This window comes from Rhododendron vialii, chromosome 13a (genome assembly GCF_030253575.1).
Source record: "Rhododendron vialii isolate Sample 1 chromosome 13a, ASM3025357v1".
In the NCBI taxonomy this organism is placed as follows: domain Eukaryota; kingdom Viridiplantae; phylum Streptophyta; class Magnoliopsida; order Ericales; family Ericaceae; genus Rhododendron; species Rhododendron vialii.
The window spans coordinates 21,662,993-21,676,761 of NC_080569.1; the positions used below are offsets into that span (position 1 = coordinate 21,662,993).

Here is a 13,769-nt window from a genome sequence, read left to right on the forward strand (position 1 = left end):
CCCAAACATATATATATATATATATATATATATATATATATATATATATATATATATAATAACTTATACTCCTATATAATAAATATCTCACGGTCCGGTTCAGTTAATCCACGATTTCAAAATAAAATCTGTGTCCGGATAGCGAGTCACGGTTTTTTAAATTTTGAATTCATGTCCGGATCATTAATCCACAGTTCCAATCCAAAACGTACGGATTGGATCGATTCAGACCGGTTTCACAGTCCACCAAATTTGACAAGTAGCTCTACTTTTTACATGATTCTAATGCATGTACACACCAAAATAGGGTGTTTATTGTAGCATTTTCCTATTTATAATATAAAAACTCAATAAAAAGAGTGATACGATAATTTTCAGATAAATGAAGACGAAATACAAATAAAAATGAGTGAAAATCACGAATCTCTATGTGTACTGCTCGTTTGGCAAGTGGAGAAGGGAAGAAGATAAGAGTCTTGGAGGGATAAGCTAACCGGTGTTAGGTTCCCCCTTTGCATCTGCCTGTTTATCTGGCGTATAGAGAAATCCACCTCACTTTTAATGAGATAAGCTTGTTCGGCTGGACGTTATTACGAACGTGCCCCTCAAATCTTTTCAAACTTTTTTGTATTCTCGTTTCAAGGGGGCAACAAGTAAACTCTCACATTGTTTCTTACCCACTCACTTTTATCCATTCATTTCAACTATTTAACAAATCTCTCATTAGGCCATCCATAACGACATAATTACAAATGGATAACCAAAAGTTGTAAAATCAATTTTTGATTATCTATTTAAGAGATTGCTAATGTTAGCAATAAAGAGGTCCACAATGACATAATCAAAATTAAATAGCCAAAGTTTGCCACATCACATTTTCAAACTACAAAAACTAAAAACTGTGAACATAAGAAATAGTTTTTCTTAAAAAAAATTAGAAACTAATAAAAACTATTTATTAGAAATAGAAAATAGTTTATGAAGTTTTTTTGTAACTATAGTTGCTGAAAATAAAATTATTATATAAGAAAATATTTTGAAAGAATAGTTTTAAAGATAAAACAGTTTTTCAAAAAAAGAACAATTTTGGGGGAAAAAACTGGAGTAGAGATAATATTTGTGTATAATGATGGGTGTATTTGATTGAAAATATGTGGGATCCACTAAATTTGGTCATTTCTAGTTTTGGTTATCCAAAACTCAAAATTTAATTATTTCTAAAGAGATTGCTAAGTTTAATTATACCATTGTGAGAGTGTCCACAATGCTATAATTAAAAGTATAAAATTTTTAAAGTTAACAATGTTGTGCAAAATAAGGCTTACAATGCTATAATCAAATTTAATAACTAGCTTAAAAATAATCAAATTTTGAGGTTTGAATAATCAAAATTAGAAATATTTTTTCAATAACCAAAATGTGTGGATCCCACGCCACATCAATTTATTGTATCTCATGCACCTTTTCAATCTTCTTCTCTTCAATCAGACGTTAACACAATCAGCTTCTACTTCCTCTGTTTCTTTTCCTCCAACCATGAAACTCATACCTCTCAATCAACAACAGTTCAACCCATCGTCACCAGATTAAGGTAATTCACTCTTTTTTTCCATTTCTGTTTTATTCTTTTTGCGTTCCTCTCCATGTGGTTGAGTACATGAAGAATGTTGCACTTTTTCCCAAATTCAAGAACTCATCTGATTTTTCTTGGAAGATTAAGAGAGTGGTGGATTTGTGATACTTTGGTAAGATAGGTTCCAGGAATACGGGAAAAAAAATTAGTGTCCATTTGACAGAGAACACTAGAAAGAACACCATATGTTTGATAAAATGCGTAAACCAAAAAAATGCATGAATTAGTCATCCCCGACTCAGCTGTGTCCTTCCAAATGCTTGGCCACATGAAAACGATCCTTGTTTTGGTACTAGAATTAATATTCTTCGGAAAGGACGATCTGAATCTACATGTGGTAGTAAGGATGGTGATAGCTGTAGTTGGAATGGTATGAAAATGCATCATCCAAACTTGGCGGTAAAGAGAGGCGGAGCCATTCAGTGTCTAGCAACAAACAACATAAACACATTCATTCTATCCATGGCTTCAGTAACTATAATTATATAGCGATTGGTTTTCCGTTAATAAAGGAAATAGTTAAGTATATGAAGTGAAAAGCTTCGAATTTTATCCATGGCTTCATAGTGAGAGTTTCAAATTGGAGGAAAACCAAAGGCGAGAGCAGAGAGGGAAAAAGCGAAAGTGAAATTGCATTTGGCTCCTTAATTTGGTAGACCAGAAGTAACCATTGTGGACCTCAATATTGTTAAACTTAACAATCTCTTAAATTGATAACCAAAAGCTGACATGGCAACTTTTGGTTATCCATTTTTGATTATAGCATTGTGGACACTCTGAGTCATTTTTTGCACCAATATTGTTAACTTTAGAAATAATTTAGAGTGATTTGCCTTTATATCCCTTCAACTTATTTGAAAAGTTCAACTTAGTCCTTCCAGTTTCAATTTCACCCAAATAAACCTTCGATTTCCAAAATTATTTGAATGTCATCCTTCTGTTGCCTCCCGTCATTAAATTGGACGGAAAAGGGTCATGTGCCCATCACGTGAGCTTCCCCCCAGGGGCATATTTGCCCATTCCCCCCTCCCCTAGCCCTAATCGATTTCCACTCTTTCTCACTCTACCTTCAGACGACCAAATTTCTCCTCCTAACCCAAAAAGCTGAGATGACGAAGGGACGAGGGGGGATTTGAGGTCGAGTAAGAGAGAGACTACGACGGGGGAATCATGGTCGATTTCCCAGACGATCTTGAAGCATGCCAAGGAACAGAGAAAAAACCCTAAGTGAGTTATTCATTCGGTTATGTGTAGAATAAACAGCATAATATTTGGGAAGAAATTGATACACGTTGTCTTTTTCAGTAAAGAAAAATATTTTTCTGAACAGATATGCTTTATTGGGTTCTGGAGTAGGTTGTTTGCATGTGTCGGTTGCCTTTTGTTTTTTGAAAAACGCTGGGTTTTTTTTTTGTCTGTTGTAGTGCTCTTTTCTGATTGTGGTCCCATAAACATTGTTTAATCATGTGTAGGAGGCCATTTCACTATACAGATTCATCATGGGGGAAAGTTCTTTAATAGGCCCACAATCAGGTATGAAGGTGGTTGTGTTGATTCCTGTGAAAAATGTGACCCAGGTGTAATGTCTTTAATTACTGTTGGTGATATTGTCGGGGCAATGGGGTACACGAGTATGATAAATTATTACTATGTGATGACTAGGAAAAACATTAACAATGGGTTGAGAATGTTATTGACTGACAGTGATGTAATAGAGATGATTAAGCTACTTCCCCAAGTAGGATAGTGGACATGTATGTAGAACCAATTATTCCCATTGGAATGATGGAAAGTCAAACTGATGAGGGTGGTCCAACTCCAACTGATAAAGGGAATCCAACTCAAACTCAGAATGGGTGTAGAACTGATGAGGGTTGTCCAACTCAAACTCAAACTGATAAGGGGTCTAGAACTGAAAAGGACTGTCCAACTGAAACTGATAAAGGGTCTAGAAATGATAAGGGGGGTCCAAGTCAAACTGATAAGGATTCTAGAAGTGATAAGGGGGTCCAACTGATAAGGGAGGGCCATGTCATGAAATCAACTATGAAGATTTTCTTGTTGATAATGCTTTTTTTTAAGATGGTTTTTGTGATGGTACAACCTATGATGGGGTAGATGTTCAAGATTTAGGTAATAGAACTAGTGAGTCTGATGTGTCATTTGAGGTAGATAGTGACTATGAGCAGTCTGATGATGATGGGTTATATGAGGCTAATGTTGATGAAAAGGCTGAATGGGCAGGGTTTGACAACAGTAAAGGGAAAAAACCAAACTTGAATGATGACATAGATGATGATGATGGCAAAGATTACGGAGATGATTCATCAGATGATCTCCATAGTGCTTGTTCAAACTCTGATGATGATAGGAAGAAAGACAAGTTTCATGAGTATAGAAGAGAAACTGATTTGGGAAAGGTCCAGTTTACTGAAGGGATGAAGTTTCCCTCAGCAAAAGAGTTTAGGGAAGCAGTGAGAGAGTATTCAATAAAAGAAGGAAAAGACATTAAGTTTGTAAAGAATGAGACCACAAGAGTAAAAGCTAAATGTGCTACAGAGGGATGTGGTTGGAGTATTATGGCTTCACTTTCTCAAAAAGGTGAATCATTTCAAGTCAAAACCCACAAAAGTGAACATGATTGTCTCAGATCATTCAAAGTAAGGCATGTAACCTCAAAGTACCTTGCTGAGAAGTATGTGGACAGCATAAGATCCAATCCTGACATGCCTTTGGATCACTTGCAACAAAGAGTGAGGGAGGATCTTATGGTTGACATTTCCCACGCTCAGGCATATAGGGCTAAGAGGAAAGCACTTGACCTCATTGAGGGAACAAATTTGAAACAATTTGCCAGGTTGAGGGATTAATGTGAAGAGATAAGGAGAATAAACCCTAACACCACAATCATCATGAAAACTATACCTTCTCCAACTCCAGATGGTCAGCCAATATTTGAGAGAATTTATGTATGTTTGGGGGGCATTAAAGCAAGAAATGCTAGCTGGTTACAGAAGGTTGGTATGTATGGATGCATGCCACTTGAAAGGAGCACATGGGGGTCAGTTGTTAGTTGATGTAGGGATAGATGCTAATAATCAGTCATTCCCATTTGCATATGTTGTTGCTGAGAGTGAAACCAAGGACACATGGACCTGATTTTTGGAGTTGGTGGTTGAAGACTTAGAAATTCAGAACACAAGTGCATGGACATTCATGACAGACAAACAAAAGGTAAAGCTTCACTTGTTTGTTTTCATTTCATTTTGTTTATTTAATGCTGCAAGAGTATATTTAATTTCATCTTCTTGTGCTTCACTTTGTAGGGTCTGGTTCCAGCATTACAAGATGTTAGATGATGGATCTATTTGTATCTAGTGTAATTATGTGTCTTATCATGTAATTAGTTTAAGTATCTAGGACCGTAGTGTAATTATTATACAGCTTGTACATATATATTTTACGTTGAATGAAATTAACCCTAATGGGTTTTCTCTCTATTACGATTACCCTAAAACTGAACATGGTATCAGAGCGATAGAACCTGGGCGACCTACGACGTTCTTGTTGCTGCGTGAACAGTACTTCGCGTGAACAGTACTCGCGTGAACAGTGTTCGTGAACAATACTCGCGTGAATAGTGCTCGTGTGAATAGTGCTTCGATCAGATCTGCTACTGTCGCCGTTTTTTTTTCTCGCCGATCGGATCTATTTTTTCTTCTCTCACGAAGTTTCAACATTGTTTCAGTCTGATTCGAAGATGTCAGAAGAGAAAAAACAGGCTTCCGCTAGTGGCAAGGATGAGTTGAGTCGTGTAGGGACTCTGGATAACTCTTCACTGGATATTTGTCCCATCAAACTGGATGGCACAAATTATTTACTTTGGTCTCGTACTTTTACATTAGCTATTGAAGCTAAAGGGATGTCTGAGTTCATTGAAGACCTTGTTACTGAGCCTACTACTGATGTTGAACTCAAGATGTTTAAGTCTCGTCGATCTTTGCCATGACCTGATTGTTTAATTCTATGAAGGCTGATATTCGTAGTCCTTTCTTGCTTCTTAACACTCCATATCAGATTTGGACTATTGCCAAACAGACTTATTCTCAGCAGGGCAATGATGCTCAGTGTTTTGAGTTGCGAAAGCGACTTCGTACTATGGATCAACACAATCGATCTGTTGCTGTTTACTTTGCTGATCTCAGTGGGGCTTGGCAAGAATTTGATTATTATCAGGGGTTTCAGGCATTCTGTTTCGTTGATGCTGGTGCTTGGTTAAAAAGAATAGAGAAAGAACGTGTGTATGACTTTCTTGCTGGTCTTGATGTGGAGTATGATCCAATTAGAGTGTAGGTGTTGGGTCGTGTTCCATTTCCATCTTTAGGAGAGGCCTATGCCATTGTTCAATAGGAAGAGAGCGGAAGGGGTGCTATGTTACAAGCTCCCACTTCTGATCGTTCTGCATTAGTTGCTATTCCGCAGGGACAGTTTGGGTCTGGCAGTGGAAAGTCTCAGTATGGTACTACTAATGGGACCATAAACCGTATGTCACTCCAATGTGATTATTGCCACAATACTGGACACACCAAGGATTTCTGTTGGAAGTTACGTGGTCGTCCTTCTCGTGGGCGAGGCAGTGGACGTGGAGGTCGAGGTCGTGGTCCCGGGCGTTCTCAGGCTCAGGCACATGTTTCAGAGTTTACTACCTTGTCTGATTCTGGGTTCAGTACAGGAGTTCAGTCACCTTCTGAATTTGTTGGCGGTTTCTCTCAGGGGGAGATGCAAACTCTCAGGCGTCTTATGGCTCGGGCTGATTCTTCCTCTACTATAGCTCCTACTTCCACAGCAGCTTCTACTGCATCCTATTTTGCTCATTCAGGTATTCCAGCTAGTGCATTTACTGCCTCCTCCGGTATTCCTTGGATTATCGATTCTGGTGCTTCAGATCATATGACAGGTTGTTCCTCTGTTTTTGATTCCTATTCTACTTGTTCTGGTAAGGATAAGGTTCGAATTGCCGATGGATCGTTCTTTGCTATTTCAGGGAAAGGTTCTGTTCGCTATTCTCCCTCTATCTCTCTCTCTTCAGTCCTCCATATTCCAAACTTTGCCACTAACCTTCTTTCAGTTAGTAGTTTTACCCATTCTGCAAACTGTTCCGTGACATTTTTTCGTACTCACTGTATCTTTCAGGAACTGGAAACGGGGAAGGTGATTGGCAGTGGTAAAGCACATGGTGGTATCTATTATCTGGAGCATGGACCTCATCCATCTCAGCCATCTTTATCATGTGGACAAGCTCTACGGGCAGATATGAGTTTCACTCTTTCTTTGTTACATCGGTGGCACCGTAGATTGGGTCATCCCTCGTTTGGGATATTAGAGAAACTCTTTCCTATTTTAGTTAAACATTGTCCTAGGGATCAGTTTTTTTGTGAAGCCTGTGAGTTTGGAAAACATAAACGCTCTTTTTATGCACCTATTAATAAACGAAGTGATTCTCCATTTATAGTTATCCACTCTGATGTTTGGGGTCCTTCTCTTGTTACTTCTTTAAAGGGCTATCGATGGTTTGTTACTTTTATTGATTATTATTCTCGTGCCACATGGGTGTACTTACTCCATTCAAAAAATGAAGTATTTTTCTGTTTCAAATCTTTTCATAAGATGGTGTGCACTCAGTTTGATACAAATATAAAAATTCTTCGGAGTGATAATGGGACTGAGTATATTGATAAGATTTTTCGGACATATCTAGATGATAATGGTATTATTTTTCAAACGACTTGCGTTGACACTCCATAACAAAATGGAGTCGCTGAGCGTAAAAATCGTCATCTTGCTGAGGTGGCTCGATCCCTTTTGTTCACTATGAATGTTCCCAAATACTTATGGGGAGAAGCTATTTTAACTGCCACATATCTTATCAACCGTATGCCATCCAGTGTCCTTAATTTTAAAACACCCATTAAGTGCCTGCCAAGCAGTTGTCGAGTTACGACTCTTCCACCTAGGGTGTTTGGTTGTGTGTGTTTTGTTCATGCCCCAAAACCTTCTGGGGGCAAGCTAGGACATAAAGCCCAAAAGTCTATTTTTGTTGGGTACTCTCCTACCAAAAAAGGCTATAAGTGTTACGATCCTTATTCGAGAAAGATGTTTGTCTCTATGGATGTTACCTTTTGGGAAACAAAGATTTTTTATTCTCCCTCCAAACCATTTCTTCAGGGGGAGCATTAGCAGGAGGAAGAGATGTTTACCTTTTATAATCATAGTGAGGGGGAGAAATTTTTCTATGATCATAGTGAGGGGGAAAAAGAAAACACTGGAGAGGAACCAGTATCTGTTGAATGGGAAACACATGATATTGGTGGTGACATTGAGGAACAATTACCTGCACGACGATGACTACAGGGAGCTGGCTTACAGAGGTATGCTAGACGGAAAAATATAAAGTCTTCATGTACGTTACCACCTTGTCAATCACAATCACCCACTCCAGTTCCAGATTCCTCAGTTGACTCTTCTGGTAATGATTCTTCTCTTATTGAACCTCCTCCTATGGATCCTCACAATGTTCCTATTGCTATTCGAAAAGGTGTTAGATCTTGTACTCAACATCCTATCTCACAGTTTGTTTCTTATGACCGTTTGTCTCCTTTGTACCATGCCTTTGTCTCTTCTCTTTCCTCTATATCTATTCCACAGAATTGGCAAGATGCATTCAAGATACCTAAGTGGAAAGGAGCTATGGTAGAAGAGATGACAGCTTTGAAAAAGAATGGCACCTGGGATCTAGTGTCACTTCCAGGAGGGAAGAAATCAGTGGGCTACAAGTGGGTGTTCACTATTAAACAAAAGGCTGACGGTACAGTTGAGAGATACAAGGCAAGGCTGGTTGCCAGAGGTTTTACTCAAACTTATGGTATTGACTATGAGGAGACGTTTGCTCCGGTAGCGAAGATGAATTCTGTGCGAGCTTTCCTCTCGTGTGTTGCCCACTTGAATTGGCATCTTCAACAGTTTGATGTGAAAAATGCATTCCTCCATGGTGATTTAGAGGAGGAAGTTTATATGGATATTCCACCAGGTTTCTCTTCTCCTGCAAGTGAAGAAAAGGTGTGTAGATTGAAGAAGGCACTTTATGGGCTGAAACAGTCACCTAGAGCTTGGTTTGGCAGGTTTTCTAAGGCTATGTTAAGTTTTGGTTACAAGTAAAGCCATGCAGATCATACGATGTTCATCCGGCGAAGTAATGGTAAGATTGATGTCCTTATTGTTTATGTTGATGACATAATAATGACAGGCAATGATGTGAGTGAGATTCATAACCTTAAGTCTCGTCTAGCTCAGGAGTTCGAGATTAAGGACTTGGGATCATTGAGATACTTTCTTGGAATGGAAGTAGCGAGGTCTGATAGAGGTATTTTTATTTCCCAACGCAAGTATATACTTGATTTTTTGGAAGAAACAGGTATGTTGGGCTTTAGACCTGCAGATTCTCCTATTGAGGCGAATCATCATCTTAGTAGAGATGTGGGGGAGCATACTGATAAGGAAAGGTATCAGCGACTTGTGGGTCGACTAATATACTTGGCCCACACTCGACCCGATATTACTTATGCAGTAGGTGTTGTTAGTCAGTTTATGCATGATCCTCGTACATCACATCTAGATGCAGTTTATCGTATTTTGAGGTATCTGAAATCAGCTCTAGGAAAAGGAATTCTATTCTCTAATCATGGCCATTTGCGATTGGAGGCATTCACTGATGCTGACTGGGCTGGTTCTGTGGATGATAGGCGCTCTACTTTTGGCTATTGCACTTTCCTTGGGGGTAATCTGATTACCTGGCAAAGTAAGAAGCAATCGGTAGTCGCTAGGTCGTAGAAGCTGAATATAGAGCTATGGCTCATGGTGTTTGCGAGCTCTTGTGGCTCTAAACTTTGTTACTTGATTTGGAGTTTGCTGACAGTGTTCCAATGAAACTCTATTGCGACAATAAAGCTGCCATTAACATTGCTCATAATCCCGTTCAGCATGACAGAACGAAGCACATAGAGATTGATCGACACTTCATCAAAGAAAAGTTGAATGAGGGTTTGATATGTATGCCGTTTGTGAGATCTGGAGATCAGTTAGCTGATATATTCATAAAAGGGCTGGGTAGCAAGAGTTTTCATCCTATTGTGTTCAAGTTGGGCTTGATTGATATCTTCGCACCAACTTGAGGGGGAGTGTTAGATGATGGATCTATTTGTATCTAGTGTAATTATGTGTCTTATCATGTAATTAGTTTAAGTATCTAGGACCGTAGTGTAATTATTATACTGCTTGTACATATATATTTTACGTTGAATGAAATTAACCCTAATGGGTTTTCTTTCTATTACGATTACCCTAAAACTGAACACAAGAAGTGGTGCCAAATGCAGAAATGAGATTCTGCACCAGGCACTTGTATACAAATTTCAGAGATTCACACAAGGAGATGGAGTCAAGGAAACAATTATGGGCAGCAGCTAGAGCTACAACAGTCACAGAATTTCATAAAGCAATGGATTTGATGAGGACTACTGATGTGGAGGCATACAAGTGGCTAGCAAAAAAACTAGCCAGTCAATGGTTCAGGTCTCACTTTTCCACTTTTAATAATTGTGACATTCTTGTTAACAACCTATGTGAGGGTTTCAACAAAGACATAAAGAATGCCGGAGATAAACCAATTATAATTATGTTGGAAGGGATCAGGTGCTACTTAATGAAAAGAATGACCAAAAGGAGAGACAAAATAACCAAGTGGGAACACAGCATAAGCTCCGATGTCATAAAAAAAATAGAGAAGTATAAGAAAAGAGTCGGTGGTTGTCACGCCCCGCCCCGCAAACGGCACCTAAAATGGACCCGAGTCAACACGACCACGTGGCATTCCACACAGAAGACCAAACCACACATCACAACCTGTCAGAAATAAACACCGAGCAGAAGACTTATCACCTTAACATAAAAATGAGTCAACGTATTGACCAACCAACCATGACATCGCACAACCAAAAAACATCTGCATTATAGCACTTTAAAAATTCTATACTTCAACACATCCACCAACGACTTACTTACAACTTGAATAAACTAACTTCATCATCAACCACCTACAACAAACTCAACCATCCACAACGGCCAAGGCTAACCTCAAATAGAACGTCAACCATCGACCAAACTTAATTACAACCTATACAATTTAAAAAAACTTTAACTATCCTTAGTTACAACTTCTTACAAATTAAATTCTGTACCAGTTAAGGCACTCGACAACAACGTAACCAAAATCCCACCTGACGCTAGCAAAACACCTCAACACGACGACCGGTAGTGGACCCACTCTAAGCAACCTGCTACCTGGCAGACCAAAAAGGAAAGCCAGAGTGTGTGAGACATAGAAATACTCAACATAATACCACAATACCCGAAGGAATATCAACATGAATACACATCACCAATGTAACTGAAAATACTAGAATGTATACAACAGTTATAACCAACATATCCACCCAACTGAGCAATAATAATCATTGCACAACAATATGAATGTAATCACATCATATGCAGTGACACGTCTGCCATATCCCATGAACCCAAGATAAGGTGTCCCACATACCATGCTCCCATCCACCAACAATTAGCCGACATGACATACGACATGGTATGCCTCACACGTTAACTTTCGACGGTTCAATCAACACCCATCAGCATGTATTTTCATCAAACACGCATATCACAACCAAATCTCGTGTCCCACACACCATGCTCCCAACCATCGTCCATTGAACGATATGGCTTACGACATGGTGTGCCTTACACGCAAACATTCACAACATATCAAAAGCTAAACAACAATAGCATGATATACACCCCTCACTACAACATCTCATTAAAAATAATCATATCGAAAACTAATCACGAATAACAAGATATACACTCATCACCAGAGCAATATTATATGGAGAAAAACTATATCAAACACACTCACTTTTGTATTGACCGAGGTACGCCAAACTTATGGTTTCGACCTCTCCCAATTGACTAGCTTGACACCTAACCACAAGTTATCCATATCAGTTTATTGAACGCTTAAACGTCAAAACTAACTCCTAACAACAATCTATAACACCAACAATAGATTAAAGATGCTTAACACATACTAGCATGTCCATCTCAAAGGTTTAGAAGTGTCCCTAAACAAGCGTAACACTCAAACACCACATAACCCTTACATTTGGTTTGAAATCTACGACCAGCCTGTCATATTCTACCTATAACTTCTTATAGGGTTAAAACCAGATCATGAAACCACCACCATAAGAAAGTACACATCTGGTACATAAATTTTGATATAAAATTTGTTAAAAACGGAGTCCGAACGACAAAGTTATGCTTGTCCAAATTTACCAAAAAATCTGTCCAAAATCACAGATTTTGCACGTCTATCAATTTCAAATCAAAAACTGATTTAACTTGGTACAAACTAAGCCACAACCTTCACATATTCTGAAAAACATATGAGTCTAGTTTCAGAATCAACAACCCGTACGCTAACCCGATACCCGAACTAAAAGATATGACCATTTTCTCAAAATGTGTCAGTGCAGCAAATACAAAACTCAACAAGGACACACCAATTTGTAAAATCCACCAAACTTAGAATATGCGTCTAATAAATTCTAAATTTGGTACACATTATTACCACACACCAACGTCCATCCCTGATTTTTTTCTAGATTTTTCATAATAAAGGAACCTAGTCAAAATTACCTCCAAACTCAAAAATTCTGTGCAGCGAAGAACAATTTCCAGCAGAACAGTCGCTGTTCAAAAATTCATTAAAATGCTTAAAAACGTAATAGGCTGCTGGCACGGAGTTAGTCTAGTGATCACAGATTTCTATTGTTATTCTCTTACGCTCTCCAAGGAAGGAAAGTAGGGAAAGAAAGAGAAGAACTATCGGGGCGAGTAATAAGTCTCACTTGGAAAGAAAGACCAACTGGCTACTTTTCTTGTTCCGTTACATAAGGGCCTTATCTTGCTGCTGGACCTGAGCCGTATGCCTATCCATAAGTTCTGCAGGGCATTCATCTATAGGAAGAAAGACCAAGGACTATGCTGTCGTTAACTCGTCGGATAATACTTAAAACTTTTTAGTAATTGTAACGCCAAAACATCACCAACTTATCAATCTTTCAGACTCATAAGAACCCATAATCAGAAAAATCGCTTAACTATAAAAAAAATTGATAAAAGATGTAGCCCTGTAAGCTGTCTGGTAAAAAATAGGATCATGACCACAGTTAGGTTTATAATTTTTATCTTTTTCTATACCTCTTGGAAAATTATGAAAATTTAACACAATACAATAGACATACAATGAACCCTTAGTAAAAATACAAGAAATTAACAAATTTTTTAGATACCTTGAATAATTTCGTGAAGAACAGACCATCCTCTTCTTTCTCTTCTCCTCTTCTCAACTGTTTCTCTCTCTCTCTCTTTACATAGAAACAAAATACGTATAGAGAAAGATAAATATCTCCAGGATATTTTGCTATATAAGGGCACAAGGGAATCTATCACATGCAAGCGAAATCACGTCCTAACTTATGCTCCAATCACAAATCACACACAGGACCATGGCAAATTCTATTGTTTACGATTTAAACCCCCAAAACACAAAGTTCAATTAAAAGTAATTGAAATACCGAAATATCCGGGGCGGGTATTACAGTGGTTGTAACCCAATATGGTGTGGTGAGGGACATATCCAAATACATTGCCCTCTACCAGAGCAGTATAATTTGAATTTGGTGGACCACACATGTAGCTGTAGAAGATGGGATTTGAAAGGTGTAGAGACCCGTAAATTTCCTATTTAATTTTAATATTTGTAGTAAAAGAAAATAAAAGAAAAGAAAAGGACGAAAATGGTTTAATTATGAATGTGGGGGTCTTATGTGCAAGGTTTGAAAGTTGTGGGTGTTGGGATAATATGATGCATGTGTGTGCCGTGAATTACCTGGGGAAATTTTTTTCCCTTTTCACTTTTTCTTTTCATCTCTCTCCCAGCTCTCTCTCGATCTCTCTCACC

General features: G+C 38.3%; 2 protein-coding genes across 2 annotated transcripts; both read left to right on the forward strand.

Moving 5' to 3' along the window:
- Positions 1–3,385: 3,385 nt before the first annotated feature.
- Positions 3,386–4,985, forward strand: LOC131313987 (uncharacterized). Its single transcript, XM_058342482.1, has 3 exons — positions 3,386–3,629; positions 3,716–4,867; positions 4,960–4,985. Exons 1-2 carry the CDS (start codon positions 3,386–3,388, stop codon positions 4,501–4,503), a joined length of 1,032 nt encoding a protein of 343 aa, XP_058198465.1. The 3' UTR covers positions 4,504–4,867; positions 4,960–4,985.
- A 1,079-nt stretch (positions 4,986–6,064) lies between these two features.
- LOC131313988 (uncharacterized) lies at positions 6,065–7,107 on the forward strand. Its single transcript, XM_058342483.1, has 2 exons — positions 6,065–6,512; positions 6,827–7,107. The coding sequence occupies exons 1-2, from the start codon at positions 6,065–6,067 to the stop codon at positions 6,859–6,861; spliced, it is 483 nt and encodes a 160-aa protein (XP_058198466.1). The 3' UTR covers positions 6,862–7,107.
- Positions 7,108–13,769: the final 6,662 nt, after the last annotated feature.